The sequence below is a fragment of the Furipterus horrens genome, unplaced genomic scaffold, assembly GCF_987537825.1.
Source record: "Furipterus horrens unplaced genomic scaffold, mFurHor1.1.pri manual_scaffold_1, whole genome shotgun sequence".
In the NCBI taxonomy this organism is placed as follows: domain Eukaryota; kingdom Metazoa; phylum Chordata; class Mammalia; order Chiroptera; family Furipteridae; genus Furipterus; species Furipterus horrens.
The window spans coordinates 46,673,009-46,693,536 of NW_028327171.1; the positions used below are offsets into that span (position 1 = coordinate 46,673,009).

Below are 20,528 nucleotides of genomic sequence, written 5' to 3' on the forward strand. Positions count from 1 at the left end.
ATCAAGATGTTGGCAGGGCTGGTTGCTTTGGAGGGTTGTGAGGGAAGTATCTGTGCCAGACCTCTCTCTCCTTGGCTTGTAGGTGGCCATCTTCATGTTCACATGCTGGTCTCCCTGTATCTTCACATCATTTTCCTTCTGTGCTTATCTCTGTGTCCAATTTTTCTTTTTTTATAAAGATACCAGTCACATTGGATTAGGCCCACTCCAACGGTCTCACTTTAACTTGATTACCTCTGGGAAGACTCTGTCTCCAGATGAGGTCACACTGTGCTGTATTGGAGATGGGAATTTCAACATGTGAATATGGGGGGAACACAATTCAACTCCAAACACTGCCTCTGTTCTAGCCTTTGTTATTTCTTATCTGTATCATTTCTTTAGTCTCCTTAGGAGTAGCCCTATTTCCAGCCTGATCTTGTTTCCACCCAGTGTGCTCCCTGCTGCCAGAGGATCACATAAAACCTGCTGTGGCGATCAGGATAAATCCAAGCTTCTTGCCATGCTCTGGCTCCTGCATCCTCCCCAGTCTTCTCACCACTCACGTAGTATCATTGTCGCCATCGTGAACCCTCTGTCATAATTGCCATGCCTTTGAACTTGGCTATGTGTGGTTCCTCCTGCCTGGGATGATCTCTCATGGGGTCTTCGGACCAGCCCCAGGCTCCTCTCTTGTGAAACCTTCCCTAACACCTCCAGTCTGTGTTTTGTGTTGTTTCTCCATAACCTAAGTCCCCTCTGCTGTTCCTCTCCATTTTTAGTTACTAGTTTATCTCCCTTACAAGATCTGGATCACCAGGGCTGCTAGTTCAGTGCCTGGTATACCAAAGGCACTCGATACACATCTGCTGAACACATTAGTGAGGGAACAAACAAATCCTGCTTGGAAAATTGCAGTGTCACAGTGTGTAAGCTAGCTGGTACCAACAAAAATTATGCAAAGGAGGGGCCAAAAAGTTATACAAAGGAGGGTGTGGTAATGCAATGTGGCTTATAACTCACACGCTTGAAGAGAAACTCTCTCAGCTGCCGTTACTGCTCTGAGGAAGATTTGGCTACTGCACTATTTCTTTGTCCAGTAACATGACCAGCAAGAAAGTAATCGTAGTGTTTGGAGCAACAGGTAAAAAAACTCCTTGCTGACTTTGCTTGCTTTTCTGTCTTGTTTTAAAGTCAGAGCCTGCAGCGTGGGCTGAACACAGAGCCCTTGGGAGGAAATTAAGAAAAGTGTTCTGTTGCTTGAGTTTCTGATGTGGTAAAGGGGCTGGGTGATTTGATTTTATTTGCCAGAAATGATCTCAGTGGGACATGGACAGCTGACATATTCTCTTTCTCAATTGTGTGCTGACTTGTTGATAACTTTCGTTTTAATATAAGCTATACTCTGAAGACTTCACTCACTTCCTGACAAGTGAGAGGAGCAAGTGTGAGAGGCCTGTGGATTTGTGGGGGACGTCTACATGCCTGACCAATACCCCAGCGATTCTGAAAGGATGGAGTGGGTGGGGGTTAGGAGAACGTGCTCAGTGACTTCCCACCGGAACAGCTGCCCGAGCCTTTTAACTGCCTTCCCTGCTTTCAATCTTGGCTCCTCTACAATCTGTTCATTATAGTTAGAGCCATCTTTGCAAAATGTTGATTAAATCAGGCCATTCCTATTCAATCTGTTCTCATTTCAGTCTCTTGATGATCCATGTGAAACTATCAGATCATGACATGACTCGGCTCAAAACCCTCTAACTGCTCCCTCATCTCACTCCAAGTAAAATGCAGAGTCCAGCTAATGGCCCCTCATCTTCTACCCTCCCCTTTACTTACTCTGCATTTTCCTCATGCTCACTCCCACCTGAAATTCTTTGCATTGCTCACCCTCTCAACCTAGCATAATCTCCCTCCCGTTACCCACACTGCTTTCTCCCTCGTGTCACCAAAACCTCTGCTCAAATGCCACCCTTTCCATAAGCACTTTCCAGAACTCCATATTTACAATTGCGACTCTGCTCCGCCCTGCTGTTGTTCGGCTATGCTGCCTGCTTGATTTCTCTCCACCCTAAAATGAATATAAGCTCTATGAGCAAAGGAATTTTGTCTGAAAGAGGAAAGGACTAAAGCAGGGGAAGAGAAATAAATTTGCAAAAACCAATAGCCAGTTATGACATGGAATTTAAAAGGGAAAAAAAAGGTAAATGGGAGATGGGGATGATTGTACAAGGCGTTAGGGTGAAGGTGAGAATATTGTTTTTTCCTGAAATAAATAAATAAGACATTAGCCTGGCTGGTGTGGTTCAGTGGATTGAGTGCTGGCCTATGAACCGAAAGATCGCCGGTTCAATTCCCAGTCAGGGCACATGCCTGGGTTGCCGGCCAGGTCCTCAGATGGGGGTATGTGAGAGGCAACCGATTGATGTAGCTTAAAAAAAAAAAAAGAAGGAAAAAGAAGCCATTGAAAGATTTTGAGCAGAGGAGTGATCATTATGACTTCTATGTTTAAAGGATCATTTTAGCTTCTGTTTTGTGAAGAGAGGGCAGGGGATAAGGGCTGAAACAGGAAGACCTTTTAGGAGGCTTCTGCCATAATCCAGCCTAGATGACCAAGGCTTAGACAGGGATGGTAGCAATGAGGTGGTGGGGAGTGATCAGATTCTGGATCTATTTTAAAGAGAGTTGACAGGATTCACCAGTGGACCAGATAACCAAGGTAAGAAAAGAGGAGTAAGCAATGACTCCAGAGCGTTCAGGGCAGCTGGAAGCTCATGTTGTATGATTCACTGAAATGGGGAAGACAGTGCTGGGAGCAGGTCAAAAAAGGCCAGGTGCTCTGTTTTCTTCTGGAACGTGATTGCTGCCTAGTCATCCAGAGTAGGCAGTTGAATGAGAGTCTTGGGAGTGGCTCTTAAGGAATCTGATTAGATATGTCAGGGGTGAAGAAAGTTGCTTCCTACTTAGCTAAGGGAGTGGATGGATTACCTTATTGCCCAGATCTTGTCCCTAGTTCAGTTACCATGGAATTCTGGGTGTGTTTGGGTGTTTTAGGTAGGCTTGCTCAATTTAGCAGATAAAAATATAAGTTGCCTAGTTAAATTTGACAGGGACATGTGTTAACCTTTACTTTTGTATGTGTTCGCACATCAAACTCTGAGCAGTGCCTGCCATTCAAATGCAACTGTAGACGACAAGGGGGTCCTATGGGAAGTAACCTCACAGGGTGATCTGATCATAAGTTTCTAACTGGTCATGGTGGGTAGGTGTGTCCAGGCATGTAACTTCTTTAGTAAAAGGCTCATCTCTGCCTTAAGCTAGCCCTGTCCATTGCTTCTGTGCACCTAGGTTAACACACCTTTGAAATAAGTTTTAACCACCCTCAAGAGAGCACATTTTCTTGTTAACTATCCTCTAATCTAATTCCTGCCTTGCTTTCTGCCACCTTCATGTATCTTCCTTACGTTCCCTCCTTAATTTCAAATGCATAAAAGAAACTGCAGAACTGTTATTCTGTGGAGTATTTGACATCTTGCTCCCTGGCATATGTCATCACTTGGCTCAAACAATTTTAATATATGTGTTATGGGAGAAACTCCCAGAAACTCAGTTCTTCTCACCAAAGAATTACATATCAGTGAGTCTGTTATCGTGCAAGTAAGCAGGGTTTATTGGTGATATGTTCTCATGGAAGAGAACAAGCCTTGCCAGGGTGAGGGAGAAGGGCAAGAGCAAGGGTGGCAAGGGTGGGGTTGGCAAGAGCAAGAGAGGCAAGGGCAGGGGTGGCAAGAGCCACAGTCGGGTTGGCCTGCAGCTGGGCAGCCAGAGGCTGGAGGCCAGAGAGTGAGTCTTTTGTTCTGAGGACTTATACAGTTGGCGGGATGGGGGAGGGTGAAGAAGTTACCTATTGATTGACAGGTAAAGGTGGTGCTAGCTTTCCAGGACCGGGCATGAATACCCAAAGGTGTTAACGGGCTTCTTCCTTAGGCCCTATGGGCCCTTTCCTGCCTTTCAGGCCTTGGGATGAAAGCACTGTTTCAAAGGTTTTCTTTCCCAGATAATGGAAAGATACATAGAATTTAAAGGACTGCTGAGTCAGTGAGTGGGACATGTATCCCTCCTCCTCCCTTCCTTGGCTTCCTATCTATCCTGTCTTAACATATGTGCTGCAAAAGTGAATGCTCAAACTCTTATAAAAATTCTCTGCAGGTTTGGATGTTTCTTATGTTGACACTATTCACAACATGGAATCACCTGGTAGGGAACTGAATCCAAGAGGGAATGATCCAGACTACACAAGGAAGGTCTGGGACAACTGAGTATGTCTAGAATAGATACTTTGGTGGCTGCTTTTTCAGGCTCATAGGTTTATGTTACGTCTTGCTAATTCAAAGGAACAGGGCCAAGATGGATGAATTCTTCCTCTGGTTTGGGTCTTAGTAAAACATTAAACGTGGGAGTGGTTAAGAGAGCCAGTCCTGGTTTAGGTCCAGCTCCTCTTATTCTTTCATACAGGTCCAGGCAGGACTGTTCACCTCCAAAGTTAAGAGTTGAAAGCACAGAGGTTTCAGTCTTCTCATTCATTCATTCAAGCCTCCCCTGAACTTTTCAGATTTTTTATGTGGCCCCTTTTTGTTCATAATTCAATGTATAGATGTTGAAAACCTACAGTTTGCCAGAGAATAGTCTCAGCACATGGTTGGGAAACAAGGTTGAAGAGTAAAGAGTTTCTGTCCTCAGGGAGAACCTAGTTTAGTAGGAGGGTTATAACAAAATAATTACAATAGTCAATGATATGGGTTGAATTGTGTCTCTCCCCAAAATAATTCATGTGTTGAAGTCCTAATTTCTAGTACCTCTGAATATGACTGTATATGCAGATAGGACCTTTATGAGGCCATTATATTAAAGTAAGGCCATGATAGTGGTCCCTAATGCTATTGGACTGGTGTCCTTTTAAGAAGAGGAAATTTTCACACACATAGAGACAGAAAGAAGGGGCTAAAGTGCACAAGGCAAAGACCATATGAGGACACAGTTAGAAGGCTCTCCATCTGCAAACCAAGGGAAGATATCTGAGGAGAAATCAAATATAGCAACACCTTGATCTTGGACTTATAGCCTCCAGAACTATGAGAAAGTATATTTCAATAGTTTAAGCCACAATCTGTGGAATTGTGTTATGGCAGGCTTAACAAACTAATACAGCCAACAAATGTTTTATATTGAATTTTTATTTTTATAGATGTGCATATAATAGTTTTAAAAGTCTACCTACAAGTCTTATAAAGAAACCCAGCAGCCCCTGCCCTACTTCTTTTCACATTTAACTTTTCTGTTTCTACTGGTGTTTGTCCCCATATTCCTAAATAATATGGTGATACACTATTTCTTGATTTTTCAGTTTTAGATATTATTCATTGTCTTTAGCTCCCCTATATCCCCAGGCCCAAGAACACACTTCCTTTTTATCATCCTCCCTATATAGCAATTTGCATTTTTCATATAGATGATGGACTAATATGGACTTTTATTATGACTATGCAATTATTGTTCATACTTGAGCCATGTAGTGTATACTTTCTTTTCTCACATAATTTCTAGTTTTTCTTAAAATTAATAATTGCCTTTATTTTTTATTTGTTTAGTTTTCTTTGTACCTCTCATTTTTTTCTTTAATCTGTTGGTTCTGTTTTTTTTTCCCTCCATGAGACCTTCCTCCTGGAATGCTACCTTTTTCTATTTAAATCATTCTAGGATTCTCTTCCCCAGTATGCTAATAATTCTCTTTGTCTTTCTCCTGGGTTTGGTTTCTGTTCCTCTTGCTTGCTTTACTTTGTCATTTTGCTGACACACATCCTCCAGAAGCTTATAGAGAAAGAATATATGAGTTGAATTTTTGAGATCTTGAGTGCCTGAAAATACCTTTATGTAGAATGTTTAGAATCAATTGATCATTTGACTAGGTTTAAAACACTAGATAGAAATTAATTTTCCCCCTAAGTAGCATTACTCCATTGCTTCCAGTGTTATAAAGAAATCTGGTGCTATTTTTACCCCCTACCTTTGGTATAACTACCCTTATACCAAAGTTCATAAGGTCTTTTATCCCTAGTGTTGTGAAATTTTACAAATATGTAAATAATGTGGGACTTTATTTATTCATTGTGCTGGATACTCAGTGGCCCCTTAATCTGGAAGCTCTTTTGAAATCCTTGAACTCTGGGAAATTATTTTCTTTGATAATTCCATATGTCCATTTTCTCTAGTCTCTCATTCGGGAATTCCCCTGGCTTGATCTTCTGTTATCTCTTTTCTAGTTTCCATTTCTTTGTTGTTGTTTTTTTCTTCTAATTCTGAGAGATTTCTCTAGTTTTTTTCTATTGAAAAATTTATTTCTGCTATAACATTTTAAATTTCTGAGAGCTTCATCTTCTCTTCTGAATGCTCTCTCTCCTTTTCTGCCTCCCTCTCCCTTTTATTGGTACAGTATACAGATGCAGTGTTCTGAGTGCAAAATCTTCTCCAGTCTCTGAAAATATTAATTCTTTAAAACTTTTCTTCTCTTCACTGCATTGTTTCTGTTTCATTTTATCAGTTTGTTTATTTTGGTTTTATTGGAGGCTTTCTTCAAACATATGGTGACCTTTGGCTGTCTGTTCATATTTACTATTAGAGCACTAAACTTTAGCTGAAGCTCCTTGTGCAAGAGCAGAGCTCGTTGACTGGCAGACCCATAGGGTTATCAGTGGTGTATCATTTGGAATTCCACAAGAAACAAGTGCCACACTCTTTCAAAGAAGTCAAGGAAAAGATAAAGGCGGAAAGGGAAGAGACCAGTAATGAATAAGTAAGCAAAAGAAGAAGCAGAGGGCAAGAGAGATGACCAAAACCCAAAAAGGGGAATTGCATATATGTGTGATGGTGGTGGTGGACTGTGTGTGTGTGTGTGTGTGAGAGAGAGAGAGAGAGAGAGGACACTAAAATGAGGGCTCACCTTTCATTGTAGGAATTTAGTAGCAACATGGAAAAGGTCACTTCTCCTCCTGCCATTGAATCTCCTGCTAATGCCTCTTATTGGCTAGACCCAACCTGAGAGCAAGAGAGCCCATCGATAGAGTCCATACAGGTCAGCCTCTCAGGGCACTACGCAGGTGAAGGTAGATCTGAAGGCACAAAAAACATATTCAGGACAAGTATGCAACCAGTTTGATAAAGGATCCCAAATGTCAGTAACTCAGCACAGTACCTTCAATAAGTATTGGTAAAGTGGATAAATTAGGGAAGAAATGATCATATCATCAATGTCTTTGAATGCCATAAAAAGAAATTCAGCAAGTTTTCAACTTTTAAAAAAATATAAAATAGGAAGCTCATTCGAAAATAAAATTGTGTGAAGAACCTCAAAATAAAATCTATAATCAGGAAAAAGTAGATTTCCCAGTTGAATCTGGGGTGGAGGGTCTGGTACCCTGCTCATTTGACCTTGTTGCCTCAAGCCTCTCCCATTCTTTCTCTTCACCATGGATTCTGCAAAGGTGCCTCTGAGGAGGCTGCGGGAAACCTAGTTTGAAAACCACTGTTGCAAGCCACGGGGATGCTGCCTGAAGAATTTACCACAACAACTGTACTCTAAATAATGGGACTTCTTGACCAACTATTTTGTAGTGAACATTCTTCCTCTATTTCTTCTTCTCCAATCTTGCAGGAGCTCAGGGTGGCTCTGTGGCCAGGGCCATTTTGGAGAGCAAAAAGTTTGCTGTGAGAGCTCTGACCAGGGATGTGACTCGACCGAACGCACTGGTCCTCCAGGACCTTGGCGCTGAAGTGGTAAAAGGAGACCTGAATGATGAAGCATCAGTGGAGGCTGCCTTAAAAGATGCCTATGGGGCCTTCGTGGTGACCAACTTCTGGGACCATCTCAGCAAAGAGAAAGAAGTGTGTCAGGTGGGAGCACCTTCAAGCCTTTCCTCTTTCCCTCCCTGGTTGCTCTGCCCTCCCTTGAAGGGGGTAGGCCTTCAGCCTGGGCAAAAATACAAGCCTCCCTCCACCATATCTTTCTGGTATTTATGAAATCTATGTATTTCAAGTGCTTGTTAGAGGTGTCTTTGATTGTGAAATCAGTGTTACATAGCACATGTCCACATCTCAAGACCTTGGAGTTTAGAGAGTGACTGTCCACCAGAGCCAGTCATTAGATACTCACCATCTGTTTGCAGATGACATAGGAAGGATACCCCACAAATTCAGGTAACTCTGAAGTGAAGAGGGAAGAACAAAAGTGTAATGAGTATACTTATATTCTGGCAGAGAATTTGGGGGACAAATTAGTAATGGGTGCATAGAAAAAGAACTGAACAAACACATAAATAAACACACAATAATTAACATGAGGGAAAATAAAAGCTTGTAGAAAAAAATAAATGTAACCATAGAATGTTACATGGCTCAATTTCTGCTGTGGATAAGCACTGAGTATTGACCTATCACAAAATTATCATATCAGGAATATGAAAAAAGGAGAATTGCATATATATATGACGGTGGTGGTGGACTGTGTGGGGGGGGCACTAAAATGAGGGCTCATCTTTCATAGTAGGAATTTAGTAGATGATATCTTAAACCGAAAAAAACCAAGACAGTAGTGCAAACATGTTATTTAGATATACACAACTAAAAGAGGTGGAAGTGGTTACTTCTGGATGGTAGTTATCAGCATGGGGTTCAGGGAACATCTTTGTCATTATAAGATCTATTTTCCCCCCATGACAGTACTATTTGAAATTCTACATGAGTATAAATTGGAAAAATATGCAGATTAGATTTTAAAAATGTAATGCATGGGATCAGTCTCTTGCAGAAATGGCATAAGTCAAAAAATTAAGAATAGGATCGAACCATTTCAGGAATGTCTGTTAAATTAATTACACCATTTACAGCTTGTCTTTTAGTGATAAACTTTAGAAGGGCTTACTTTAGGAACTCTGGGTTCTAATTCTGATAGTCACTGTGAAACAGGGAGGGTACAAAGTCACTTCCCTGCTTCGCTTTCTGCATCGACTAAACCAGATTAATTATGTCTTCTCTGTTTGCTACATGGGGTTTTGTAAGAAAAAAAAAAAGAGAGAGAGAGAGAGAGAGACAGTAGAAAGAAAGAAAAAGAGAAAGAGATAAAGGTGCTTTGGAAAATTTGGAACTAAAACACAAAAAAGAGAATGTGTGTGTATGTGTCTTCATTATGCCCTCAATACTGAAATGGTGTGCAGATATCATTCATTACCAGAAAACATTATTACACTGAATATTGTTTTCTCAGGTATTCCTGAGCCTCATATATAAATAAATGTGGCAGTTGATCACAAAGATACTGATAGCCTAGAGCAAGGGACCAATGCTCCTGACTATTCCCACCAGGCTGCCTCTTAGCTTCTGATGGAGTTCAGCATTTTGACATGGTGGAGCCTCTGCCCACTAATACTGGGGACCTCTCAGATGGTAACTTGAATATATTTTGAGGCCAGAAGAGCTTCCTCTCTAAGGAGGGCAATAAGAAAAGGAGGGGGTAAAGGAAACCAGTACCCGCCCTCTTCTCTGTATGCAAATGCAGCCATCTATATAAAGAATTTACGTTTGCCTCTTAGGGGAAGTTGGTGGCGGACATTGCCAAGAGCCTGGGTCTGAAGCATGTGGTGTACAGTGGCCTGGAGAACGTCAAGCGCCTGACGGGCGGGAAGTTGGAAGTTGAGCACTTTGATGGAAAGGGAGAGGTAGAGGAATATTTCTGGTCCATTGGTGTTCCCATGACCAGCGTCCGCTTGGCAGCTTACTTTGAAAACTTTCTCACCATATGGAAGGCCGCGAAAGCCTCTGATGGAGATTACTACACCTTGGGTAAGTGGAAGTTTGCAGTGCAAGTTCACCAGACACCTGCTGTTCTCCCCTCCCCCTCCCCCTTGCCTTTCCTCCCTCATTTCAGTGGACACATCATTTGAGTGCCTCCTCTGTAATTGCCTCTGTGTGAAGTGCTGACAGGGATACCATAGAGTTTTAGACCTCACAGAAAACTGGTTCTTGGACTGGAAACACAACAGATTTCACTCCTAGTCTTAACAATGTGATGCTCTTTATGTAAGTGGTTAGCTATGTGACCTCAAGCCTTAGTTTCTTCATGTTTAATGGAAAAGCTGGACAAGATGACTTCTAAGGTCCCTTCTAGCTCCTTCATCTGACCCTTCTGTGGCAACAGGAAAGACATTATTCTCTTTACCTGGGTCCCATGGTCAGAATTTCTAGAGGGGCCCGACTCCCCAGAAAAAGAGTCTGATCCTGTAGGTCTGCACTGGGGCTTGGAAGATTATAGTTTTAACAAGGATTCCTAGTAATTCCAATGCTTCCAGTCCACTGGCTGGAACTCCCCTGCCCATTGGAGTATTTTCTGTGTCCAGAGTCCTAGGTGGCTCCGTGGAGTGGAGGGACTATGAGACTATCAACAGCAGCGGATTCAGTCTTTTCTCCTTGGCACATAATTGAGACTTATCAGAGGCATAACTAGTGACAATCAAAGTCAGCTGGAGCACCTGCCCTACAATAGACGACCTGAGTAATAGTTCAACAGGTAACTAGATAAATGTATAAATGTGACACAGCTCTTTTTACTCCCACCTCCTTTCTTCCTATGCCCTTACCAGGTTTCAGAAGCCAGCTCACTGACATTTCCCAGGTCCTGAACTAGGACATCGTAGTTTATCAGTTAGGTTGGTCTGGGTGAAGAGGTGATGTCCTAAATTACTTCTGGTGTCCAGTTCCATATGGGGCCCCAACATCTGTATAACCCAGTCTTAGGTATTCCTGAGACTCAGGTATCCTTCTCCACTATGGAATAGCTAACATTTACTAACCACTTACTAAAGGTCTGTCACGGCACTATTTACCTTCATTTTACATGTGAGGAAACTGAGGCAAGATAGATTAAGTAACTTTCCAGAGATCATTAGTAAGTCTGACTCCAGAGCCATATTCTTTACCTCTGTCCCATAGCTGCTTTTAATCTCTTCCCAAGACCCTCAACTCTCAGATAAAAACAAACCTCAAGGTCAGAACAGGCTTAGCTTTGAGTACCTCAAAAACCCCAAACTGCTTTATGAATATAAAATACAATTGTAATTTAATCTGAGCAGGCAATTTGCCTACCAAGAAATTGAGGCAGGAAGCTAATTTAACTACAAAAGACTAAATATTTAGTCCCTGGCTGCTAAGCTCGAAGTCACTTTTACACTGGATTAAAATTCATAGACCTTGATTCTTGTCCTGGCCTGTTGCTTTTTAGCTATGAGGCAGTGGGTGAGTCAATAGACTTAGTTTCTTCATTTAAAAAATGAGAGTCTGGGATTAGACCATGTCCACTTTGGGTTCCAGCCTCAGGATTCTGGGATCTTGGGAATCTATGAGAGTCTGTATCACACTGTAGGAGGGGCACAGGCTTTAGAGTGACATGTGAGGGCCTGAACCCACTTCTGGCAAGTACCTGATATTCCTGTTTCAAGGTTGTTTTTAAGATTAAACCAGCTGGTATGTTTGTTTGTTCATTCTTTCATCCAGTCAATAAATACTTGAGGGCTTACTATGTGCCAGTCATTTACTGGGCAATCGGTAATAAGCAGTTCAAAACAAACAGCTCTACTCTTGTGAAGCTCTTATTTGGATGAAGGAGCTAGAAAATAAACATAATAGATAAGTAAGGTATATTGAATGTTAAGAGGTAAGTAGTACATAAAAACTAGGGCAGGGTAAGGTATATGTGGAATGCTAGCAGTAAGGAGGTGGCATGTGAAATTTAAATAAGATCAATGTGCCTCTTTGAGAAGGTGACATCTGAGCACCTTCTGATAGAGCTAGGTGGTGGGCTTTGTGCGTACGTAGAGGAAGAACATTTTGGGAAGTGGGAACAGCTAGTGTGGCTGGAACAAAGCAAGTAAGGGAGAGTAGTAGGAGGTGAGGCCAGAATTAACAGAGATCTGGTCCTATAAGGCATTGGCCTGTCTTGTGAAGGACAGGGAGCCTTTGGAGGGTATGGGCAGATATGAGATGAGCTGACCTCAGTTTTATAGGTTCACAAAGAGACCATGGAAAGACAAGAGTGGAAACAAGGAGACCAACTTTGCAATGATCCAAGTCAAAGATGATGGTCCAAGGTTGCTTGGACCAGGGTGGTAGCAGTGAAGATGGTGAGAAGTAGTCAGATTCTGGACATACTATGAATAGGACTTCCAAAAAAAACCAGAAAGATATAGGGTGTGAGAAAAGTGTCAAGCTGACTCCAAGATTCTTGACTTGAGGAACTGGAACGATAGAGTTGTCATTAACTGAGATGGGGAAGTCTGTAAGAGGAGCAAATTGTTGGGGAATATAGGAATTCATTTTGGGGCATATTGAGTTTATCATGTCTGTTAAGCAATCAAGTAAGGATGTTGTAGGAAGTTGGACAAATAGAGTCTGGGATTCAGCAGAGATGTCTTGGTTGGAGATAAAACTCATCATACTTTGCACATAGCAGATGCTTAGTAAATGGTCACTTTTTAAAAAAATCAATACTTAGGCATTATGATATTTTCTCAGACAAAACCTTGTAACTAAATTATACATAGATTGTGGCCACTACCTGTTACATCGTTTTCCCATACCTTTTGTTTAAGTGGTTGATTAATTCAAGTTGGTGGGACCTACCAAGGATGTGATGTAATTAGCTCTTTTTATCTTCTTTTTTTTTTTTAACTAGCACTGCCTATGGGGGACATACCGATGGATGGCATCTCTGTTGCTGACGTTGGAGCAGTCGTCTCTAGCATTTTTAATTCTCCAGCAGAGTTTTTAGGCAAGGCTGTGGGTCTCAGTGCGGAAGCACTAACAGTACAGCAATATGCTGATGTTTTGTCCAAGAGTTTGGGGAAAGAAGTCCGAGACACAAAGGTGAGTTCTTAGGGGACATAAATATGATCACAAGACTCCACCTTGGGTCACAGCCACTGACTTACAAATTCTGGTAGACTTTCCATGAATTTCAGCAGGCTTCAGCTTAGGCTGTCAGAAGAAATTGAAAAGGATTTCAGTTCCACAAATCTGTCTTGTATTCGTGCATCTGAATCCCACCCTTATGGCTTTATTTCTTTGGCATAAGGTTAATCAAGTTGTTAGATTAAAATTACTGTTGCGTGACAAGAACTTAGAATCTGAAGACTGAGGTACAACTTTTTCGTATACACGACCCAACTCTTCTCTCACAAGCACTCATTGCTGAGCACTCCAGGCTGCCAGAGCTCGCTGGTGTGGGGCAAGGCACTCAGCCTCTCTGTGCCTCAGCTTCCTCATCTGTGAAGTGGGGTAATAGCTTCTACCTCAGGGTGTTCTTGTGAAAATTAGAGAGAATATATTTAAGATACTTAAGAGGCTTAGCATAGGGTTTGGCACATACATCAAGTACCAGTTGATATATACCAAGTGCCTATTATGTACCTGGTACTATCTTCGAGGAGTTTATAGCAAAGTCAGGGTGCAAATGTTAATGCACATGACATCACAGTGATCAGGAGAAGATGAAACACTTTAGGTGCTTAATTGCATTGTCCACACTAACTGTGACCAGAGAAGAGTAGGAGAAGGCGTCATGGAAAAAGTGACTTTAAGGTGGTCCTTGAGGGTAGGCAAGACTATATGTAAGTGGAGGGAACAATGGGGCTGCCTGGCCAAATTCTAGAATTTTAAATTCTAGCCTGGCTAGATCCACATGAATGAAGCAGAGGCAGTATTGTTATGGCTACATAGGCGAGATTGAACACTCTGAAGCGGTGTATAAAGTAAGCAAAGGATTTTAATGGTTGCAGCAAGACAAGCAGACCCTGAGCTGGTCTCTAACAAGCTCCCACGTCCTGGGATTTTTTAGGCAGGGGCTTATATACTGGTAATGCCCCTTTGTTTCTTCTTTGGCGGGAAACAGCCTTAGGAAGAAGGGGGGCTGAACGGGACTGTAGGGATGTCTTGACAGTAACAGGGACAGAAATTCTCAAGGCTATCAGGTTATCTCCAGTGGCAGCATAGCTCTCCAGCCAGGGACAAATTCTCTGTGAAGTAATTTATCTTCAAAGGGCTAGATATTCTGTAAAGTATAACTTTCACAAATGTTATAAATAAGACACAAGCAAATGGAAGGTGATAGAGGCTGAGGTGCTTTTAGCTTGTAAATCACCAATTGCTATAACATTCCTCCCTACATTCCTCTTTCCAAGGCTTTTTATGAGACCAGTGCTCTAACCCCTGAGCTACGGAGCCTCCTTCCAAGTTTTTTTAGCAAGTCCTTGCTACTTCTTACAAAGAACATTTGAAGCCCCTACATATTTACATATTTAGCAGAGCTCTGAAACTTTTTACAGGGAATATTTGGTGCCCCTACAGTATAGGGAAGGGAAGTGAGCAAATCCCAACTCTGCCCTTGTCTATCTGTGGAATCTTGGCAAATTCCTTAACCTCTCCAGACTCAGTTTCTTCATATGCTAAAAAAGATATTATACCTCTCTAATAAGATTGTTATGAGGATGAAATGAGATATGAATGGCAGGCACTTGGTAATTAGCAAGCTCTCAATAACTGATTATGGTACAAATCAGGTGGGAATGGCCTGATGAGAGCATGGATAGGACAGACCTTTTACAGAAAAGTGAGAGGACCTGGTGATAATATGGATTCCAGCCATTTCTCAAAATCAGGTGTTGATAAAAGGAAGGAGAACAGAGCTTCCGGGAAGGAAGTGTATATACGTGCCCTGCAGAGACACCCGCAGAGCTGAAAGGAGGACCCATACTTCTTTCAAGCTGGGAGGCTTTAAGTAACCTGGCTCTTCACCTCTCCTGGCTGCACTCTCCCATCTGTAAAATGATAGTGTTGTTTGGATGACTTCTAAGGTCCTACCCAGCACCAACATCTCTCTAAAGTAGGGGTCTGCAAACTAGGACCCGCCACCTGCTTTTTTAAATAAAGATTTGTTGTAACACAGACACAGTGTTGCTGTGGTATTGTATACAGCTGTTTTCATTGTATAACGATAGAGTTGAGTAGTTGTGACAGAGCCCATATGACCTGCAAAGCCTTAAATGTTTATATCCAGCGCTTTAAGAAAAGCTTTGTTGACCTCTGCTCTAGAATGTTTCCCAGAGTTAGAGATAGAAAGTTGGTGGTGGTTTTCATCTGCAACTCTTGATCCAGTGAGTCTTGAGTCTTAAAAGGGTATATGAATACACAATTCAGCGTCAGGAGCTTTGAGGAGGCTAAGAAAAAATATTTTTTAAAAACTATTGTAGGTGTCTTTAATGAAGAAAGTAAGTTAACCCCAAAACCAAGAAGACAGCCAATCACTCAAAAGATGGACTCATGAGAGGATCTGTAAAGCCACTTGTACCTTGGTGCAAATACGCTTCTCAGAGAAGTTTGAAGTCTGTAAGGAAGAAGGGGAGAAAGGCAAAGGGGTGTGAGCATATCATGTGTGTTCATTTTCAGAGGACTGGCTAGACATTTTTTTTTCACATCTTAATATTATTCTTTTCTTTCTTTTTAATTATATTTTACTGATTATGCTATTACAGTTGTCCCAATATTTTCCCCTTTGCCATCCCTCCACCCTGCACCCCCTACTCCCGCAGGCAATCCCCAACACCATTGTTCATGTCCATGGGTCGTGCGTATAAGTTCTTTGGCTACTCCATTTCCTACACTCTACTTTACATTCCCATGGAAATTCTGTAACTACCTAGTTGTACTTCTTAATCTCCTCACCTCTTCGCCCATTCTCCATACCCACCTCCCATTTGGTAACCATCAAAATGCTCTCCGTATCCATGATTCTCTCTGCTCTTGTTTGCTTAGTTTGTTTTTTAGATTCAGTTAATGACAGGTATATATGTATTGCCATTTTATTGTTCATAGTTCTGATCTTTTTTCCTTAAATAAGTCCCTTTAATATTTCATATAAATAATAGTTTGGTGATGATGAACTCCTTTAGTTTTTTTCTTGTCTGGGAAGCTCTTTATCTGCCCTTCAATTTTAAATGATAGCTTTGCTGGGTAGAACAATCTTGACTGTAAGTCCTTGCTTTTCATGACTTTGAATATTTCTTGCCAGTCCCTTCTAGCCTATGAAGTTGCTTTTAAGAAATCAGCTAACAATTTTATGGGATTTCCTCTGTAGGTAACTCTCTGCTTTTCTCTTGCTGCTTTTAAGATTCTCTCTTTATCTTTAAACTTTGTCATTTTAATTATGATGCATCGTGGAGTGGGCCTCCTTTCATCCATCTTGTGTGGGACTCTGTGCTTATTGGACTTGCATGTCTATTTCCTTCACCAAATTAGTCAAATTTTCTTTCATTATTTTTTCAAAGAGATTCCAATTTCTTGCTGTTTCTCATCTCCTTATGGAACCCCTATGATGCAAATGTTGGAATGCTTGAGTCATCCCAAATGCTGCTTACCCTATACTCATTTTTAAAAATTCTTTTTTATTCTTGTTGTTCTGATTGGTTGTTTTTTGCTTCTTATGTTCCAAATCATTGATTCAGTTCTTTGCTTCATCAACTCTACTCTTGATTCCCTGTAAGTTGTTCTTTATTTTAATTAGTGTATCTTTATTTCTGACTGGATCTTTTTTATGCTGTTGAGGTCCTCATTAAGTTCTTTGAGCATCCTTATAACCAGTGTTTTGAACTCTCCTTCTGATAGATTGCTTATCTCCATTTTGTTTAGTTCTTTTTTTGGAGTTTTGATCTGTTCTTTCATTAGGGCCATGTTTCTTTGTCTCTTAATTTTGGCAGCCTCCCTGTGTTTGTTTCTATGTATTAGGTAGAGCTGCTTTGACTCCGTGTCTTGGAGTGTGGTCTAATGTAGTTGTTGTTCTGTAGGGTCCGGTGGCACAGCTTCCCCTATCACCCAAGCTGGGCACTTGAGGTGCACTCTTCATGTGGGCTGAGTACACCCTCCTCTTGTAGTTGAGGTTTGATTGCTGTTGGAAGGTCAATGGGAGGGATTTACCCAGGCCAGTCAGCTGCAGGTGGCTGTGACCACTGACCACCAACCACCAACCCCTGTGGAGGATCAGCTGTGCTGGGGCAAGGTGATGGTGCTCCACCATGATCTGTAGCTGTCCACTGGGTGTGCAGGCCCTGGGGTTTCCCAGGTGTTGCAGGCCAAAGTCAGTCCCACCTGTGTTTTTCCTGGGGCTACTCTGCTTGAGCTATAGAGCAATGTGAGAGGGTTGCTACCTGTGCTGGGCTTGGAGATTCCAGGCAAAGCCAAACTGTGAATCCAGGCTGACTGCTACTAGTGCCATGCCTGGGGCCACTTAGCAAGAGTTGCAGGGGGCTAGGGGCTCACTGAGGCCAACTGTTGCTTGTGTGAAAGGATTTAAGAAGTTGTGAAGCCTGAGCCAAGACAAGAGTTTCATATGGAAAAGCTACTGTAGCAGCTGTAAATTGGGTGTGATGGAGCCTCAGGGGATTTGACGGGGGAGGCAGGGGCAGTGTTAGCCACGCTGATGGCACCTCAGACACGGCACCCGCCTGCAGGCTTTGTGGCTCTGCCTACCTTTCTGTTTGAGAGTAAGCTGTCCTCCAGCTCTCACCTTGATGCCAGCCATTTAGTTCCTCTCAAATCCATTAGGACTTTTAAAGCAGCTATCCCCATGCTGGAGCTCAGAAGGAGTGAGTCTGAATAAGTTTGTGTGTGGGTTCTTTAAGAGGAACTGCTTGGGGCTCCAGCAGTTCCTTCCACTTACTCAATCCCTGCTGGCTTTTCCAGCCAGAAGTTGTGGGGACTTATCTTTTTGGCAATTGGTACCCCAGGCTGGGGGGAGGGGGTTCTGGTGTGGGGCTGGGACTCCTCACTCCCAAGATACCCCTCCCGAATTTTTATCTACCACACATGTATGTGGTATCAGCCTGCTCCCTGTCTCTGCCGCTCCTACCAGTCTGGATGGATGTGGTTTCTTTAATTCCATAGTTGTCAGACTTCCATTCAACTAGATTTGTGCTGGTTCTGAGTGGTGGTTGTTCTAGAATTTAGTTGTAATTTTGATGTGGTTGTGTGAGGAGGCGAGCTGTGTTTACCTACACCTCCATCTGCTGTTGTTTTGGACGGCTCAGGACCTTCCAAGCATCTCTCGTCACATGCCTGATGCCTGGCCATTGTTGATACATCAGACTGTTTCACTATTCAGCAGAAACTTCTCTGGCATCAAAAGTTCTAGGGCATTAGAAACTGGAAGTTCTACAGAATGGTTAATGCTGTTCTTAGTAACTAGTCTGACCTGCAGATGCTGCCCAGAGTTCTAAAATGGGGAAATGCTTAGGCACCATGATACTCTGGGGAAGAATGCATGCGGCCACAAGGTGGCGCTCCAGCCCCAGCAGTCTGACTTCCTCCCCAGTCTGGTCAGAAGGAGACCGCTCGCACACGTGCTTCGGTGTGTGCATGGCGCTGAACAAACTCCCATCAGGACCTCTGGTCTGACTGAAAATGTCTGTCCAACCCCAAAAGGAACATGATCCTTTCAGAAAGTGAAACACTACAAAAGAAATCTCTTTCCTTCAAGAATCTGCAGAAAAGAATCTTTTATTTTACTATGGGTTATTAGTTATCAACGTTATAAGATGAGGGAGCAACTCTAAGGAGACAGACATTTTTAAAGTCATCTTCCATGCTTCTCATGTAGTCTTCTTACTAAAAGTTTAAATTTTCTTCTGATTTCAAAAATAACACATGCTTTTTTCAGAAAATATAGAAAATTATAAAAGAAAATAAAAATCACATACTTTAATTTATCAGAGATAGCAACTGTTAAGACTTGGCACATTTTCTTCTAGTCTTTTTCCAGTATATATATGCTTGTACCTAGCTTTTTAATTTAACATTGTATTATGTGCATTTTCTATTTTGTTAAAGTTCTTTGAAAACATTAATAACTGTATAATACTTTTAAAGTAGATATAGTATAATTTATTCTGCCACTCATTTTTTACACAAGTAAATTATTCTTTTTTTATTATTATAAATGAGATATGACAATCATTGTTTTATATGAATCATGTGTCACATTTTTCTAAGGCCAAGTAGAATAGCAAGGTTAGAGTTTATCTCTGGGGGCCAAAGACAGATTGCACTGGATCCAATAGTTGGAAGTGGTTTTTGGTAATTCAGGTGGGGGGCTATTGATCTGGTTAGTGTCAGAGGGACCCAAGGGGTTGATTTTGTGGAAGGTGACAGAAGGCAGCTCAATCAGTGTGTGATGGGAAGCGTTTGATTGAGCCTGGGCCTGGCAGAGTCTGGGGTGGCTAAAGTCAAGACACTCATTTCTTACCAAGGAGGGAAATGATGATGATGAAGGGACATCAGCCAGGAGGAAGGATAGAGAGCCTGGTGCCAGGATGTGCGGGGGCTGCATAGAGGGCAGGGTGGGTAGACTGAGAGGGCTGCTGAGGGAATCCCACGAGGAAATGGATATGAAGGCTAGTCAGATGGAGGGAGCACAGATCCATAGTACCTTATCCAAAATGCTTGGGGCCAGAAGCAATTCAACTTTCAGAAGCTTTCAGCTTTTAGACCGGTTATGTTCTACGTGTATCATGTAACATCACCATTGGGGGCGGGGGCAGGAACCTGCAATCAAACACATCAATATCTCTACAGGAAAAATATATGACTATTTCCACTAAATAAGATAATTAAAGATCATAAATAGCTTCACATAAGTTCAGATCAGAATTAGTTCAGAAAAGTCAGTTTGCTGTCAAATTGTGTATAAAAAAACATGAGTTTCTTGGCTTTTGGAGTTAGGCGAAAGAACTGTGGACCTATATCATCATTAAGGTGAATAATTTGTTCTCCAGCTATTTTCAATGAGAGCTAAAACATTTTCTTTTAAAAAAATAATATTTTAACTTGTTTTTAAAAGATCACCCCGGAGGCTTATGAGAAGCTGGGATTTCCTGGAGCGAAGGAGATGGCTGACATGTTTCGCTTCTATCACATGAAGCCAGACCGTGATGCCAAGCTCACCCACCGACTAAACCCCAAAGTCAAAAGCTTCAGCCAGTTTATCTCAGAGAACCAGGGCGCCTTGACGGACAATTAAGCTGTTTGAACAGGCCCCTGACGACACAAATGTCCTCCCCCATGGTTCTGGTCCTCTTTACAGCACATCTCCATTCACAGAAGAGAAATGTTGGAATGCAGTGGTTTGCAACACTGAAGGCTTCCCGGAAGTTCTCGCCAAAGTGGGAAACATGGAAACAGTGATTGGACACAGCCATTTGATTCACATATAACTTTCCAGCTATTGATGGGATGGTACACCCATTTGGTTAAGTAAGAAGCCCCAAGCCTGGCCGCTGTGGTAGCTCTGTCTCCCAACAGCCAAGTTGCCTCTCAAGGCTCTGGCCTGAGGAACTTGGAGCTTCTTTCCTGACACAAATAGGGGCACTCAGCTTTCTCCTGCCTAAATGATCTTACGACCTGGC

General features: G+C 42.1%; 1 protein-coding gene across 1 annotated transcript; it reads left to right on the top strand.

Annotated features, from left to right (window-relative positions):
* Positions 1 to 989: 989 nt before the first annotated feature.
* LOC150021025 (nmrA-like family domain-containing protein 1) lies at positions 990 to 20,280 on the top strand. Its single transcript, XM_090275136.1, has 5 exons — positions 990 to 1,123; positions 7,688 to 7,926; positions 9,621 to 9,870; positions 12,755 to 12,945; positions 19,964 to 20,280. The coding sequence occupies exons 1-5, from the start codon at positions 1,084 to 1,086 to the stop codon at positions 20,141 to 20,143; spliced, it is 900 nt and encodes a 299-aa protein (XP_090131262.1). The 5' UTR covers positions 990 to 1,083; the 3' UTR covers positions 20,144 to 20,280.
* The last annotated feature ends 248 nt before the right edge of the window (positions 20,281 to 20,528 follow it).

Excerpts from the sequence above, each read along its gene's own strand:
- LOC150021025 (XM_090275136.1), top strand. The coding sequence starts at position 1,084 with ATGACCAGCAAGAAAGTAATCGTAGTGTTTGGAGCAACAG. Across the intron at positions 7,927-9,620 it reads AAGAGAAAGAAGTGTGTCAG|GGGAAGTTGGTGGCGGACAT; the intron begins GTGGGAGCACCT and ends TTTGCCTCTTAG. Across the intron at positions 12,946-19,963 it reads AAGAAGTCCGAGACACAAAG|ATCACCCCGGAGGCTTATGA; the intron begins GTGAGTTCTTAG and ends TGTTTTTAAAAG.